This window comes from Mandrillus leucophaeus, unplaced genomic scaffold (assembly GCF_000951045.1).
Source record: "Mandrillus leucophaeus isolate KB7577 unplaced genomic scaffold, Mleu.le_1.0 Scaffold37, whole genome shotgun sequence".
Classification (NCBI taxonomy): domain Eukaryota; kingdom Metazoa; phylum Chordata; class Mammalia; order Primates; family Cercopithecidae; genus Mandrillus; species Mandrillus leucophaeus.
The window spans coordinates 2,089,006-2,090,777 of NW_012103920.1; the positions used below are offsets into that span (position 1 = coordinate 2,089,006).

The 1,772-nt window shown below is 53.1% G+C and overlaps 1 protein-coding gene across 1 annotated transcript in view; it reads left to right on the forward strand.

The window, feature by feature from the left end:
* The window catches only part of PKD1L2 (polycystic kidney disease 1-like 2), a 139,916-nt gene that overhangs the window by 18,105 nt on the left and 120,039 nt on the right, over positions 1-1,772 (forward strand). Inside the window, exon 4 of the mRNA XM_011990120.1 lies at positions 1,485-1,595. Within this exon, the coding sequence (XP_011845510.1) occupies positions 1,485-1,595 (111 nt within the window). The remainder of the gene's footprint in view (positions 1-1,484; positions 1,596-1,772) is intronic.

A 1,772-nucleotide genomic window follows, 5' to 3' on the forward strand; every position in this document is an offset into this window, starting at 1 on the left:
CCAGGCTGTAGTGCAGTGGTGCAATCTCAGCTTACTGCAACCTCCACCTCCCTGGTTCAAGTGATTCTCCTGCCTCAGCCTCCTAAGTAGCTGGGACTACAGGCGCCCATCACCACTCCCGGCTAATTTTTGTTATTTTTGGTAGAGATGGAGTTTCCTCATTTTGGTTAGGCTGGCCTCGAACTTCTGACCTCAAGTGATCCACCTGACTCAACCTCCCAAAGTTCTGGGATTACAGGCATGAGCCACCACACCTGGCCAAAAATCCATGTTTTTTGTTTTGTTTTGTTTTGAGACAGAGTCTCGTTCTGAAGCCCAGGATGGGGTGCAATGGCGTGATCTCTGCTCACTGCAACCTTCACCTCCCAGGCTCAAGCTCTTCTCCTGCCTCAGCCTCCTGAGTGGCTGGGATTACAGGCATGTGCCACCACACCCAGTTAATTTTTGTATTTTTAGTAGAGACGGGGTTTTGCCACTTTGGCCAGGCTGGTCTCAAACTCCTGACCTCAGGTGAGCCACCCACCTCGGCCTCCCAAAGTGCTAGGATTATAGGTGTGAACCACCACTCCCAGCCAAATCTATGTTGTTTTAAGTCGTTAAGTCAGTGGTAAGTTGTTACAACAGTGATTGGAAATGAATACGCCACCCTCCAATCTTTCCCCAGTACTGGCCATCGGCCAAGCCTCCCTGGGAGCCAGTGGCCAAGGGAGTTTGGAAAGTGTAGGTCCCTGTGACACAAGCAGGGCAGGGTGAGAGGGTGGCTCTGTGGGCCCAGGGCCAACTGCCCGGAAGAAGTGGGACCTAGCGGGTAACTGGGAAAAGCACAGGTGGGTGTTCTGGACCTGTTTCTTTCTCCCAGGCTTCCCCGCAGGCATCTAACACATCTCGCTGGGCAGGAGGGAGAGGTGCTGGACGACCCTGAAGTTTCTGGAATGGGCTGTCCCTGCTCCTTCTTCTGTGGGCACATGGCACCCTGATGGGCACAGGATTCCTAACTTTGCCCCCTCTGCTGGTTCTCTGGGTGTGGATTTCTATTTGGGGCCATCTGACTAGATGCTACTGGACCAGTGGTTCTCCACATGGGGTCCCTGGGCTAGCAGTGTCAGGATCAGCATCCCATAGGAGCTGGTTCGAAATGCATATTCTCCAGCTGTACTCCGTACCTACTGAATCAGAATCGCTGAGGGTGAGATCTGGAATGAGGTGTCTTCACAGGACCCACAGGGGGATCTGGCGCAAGCTGAAGTTTGAGACCAGGATGCTAGACTCTGAACTACTTGAGGACAGAAATCCTACTTCTCTGTCCCCTGAGTACCTAGCCCAGTGCTGGTCTTCAGGAGATATCAAAAGCTATTTGTTGGGCGGATGGTGGGTAAACGAATGAGTGGATGAGAGGCCATGCATCTCTGCGCATCTCTGTTGAGTGTATCCTCTTTTGTCTTGCACTCCATTCCTGCTTCCGCTGGGATGTGGGTGCTTCCCAGGCCAGTGCCAGGGGCTACAGGCATGCCAGGTGGCAGCAGATGAGACCTACTTTGGAAACCTGTGTCCGACTCAGGGCAGCTACCTGTGGGTGCAGTACCAGTGCTGGGAAGGTGAGTCCCCAACTTGCTTAAGCATAGAAATTTCCCTCTATTTCACAGCATGTCCAGCTTCCCCTGAAAACAGAGACAGCAGCCACCCACGTGGGCTCATCTCTGTGTTCTAAGAGACTCCCTCATTCAAAATTGCTCCCCTTGGCTGGGCACGGTGGCTTACACCTGTAATCCCAG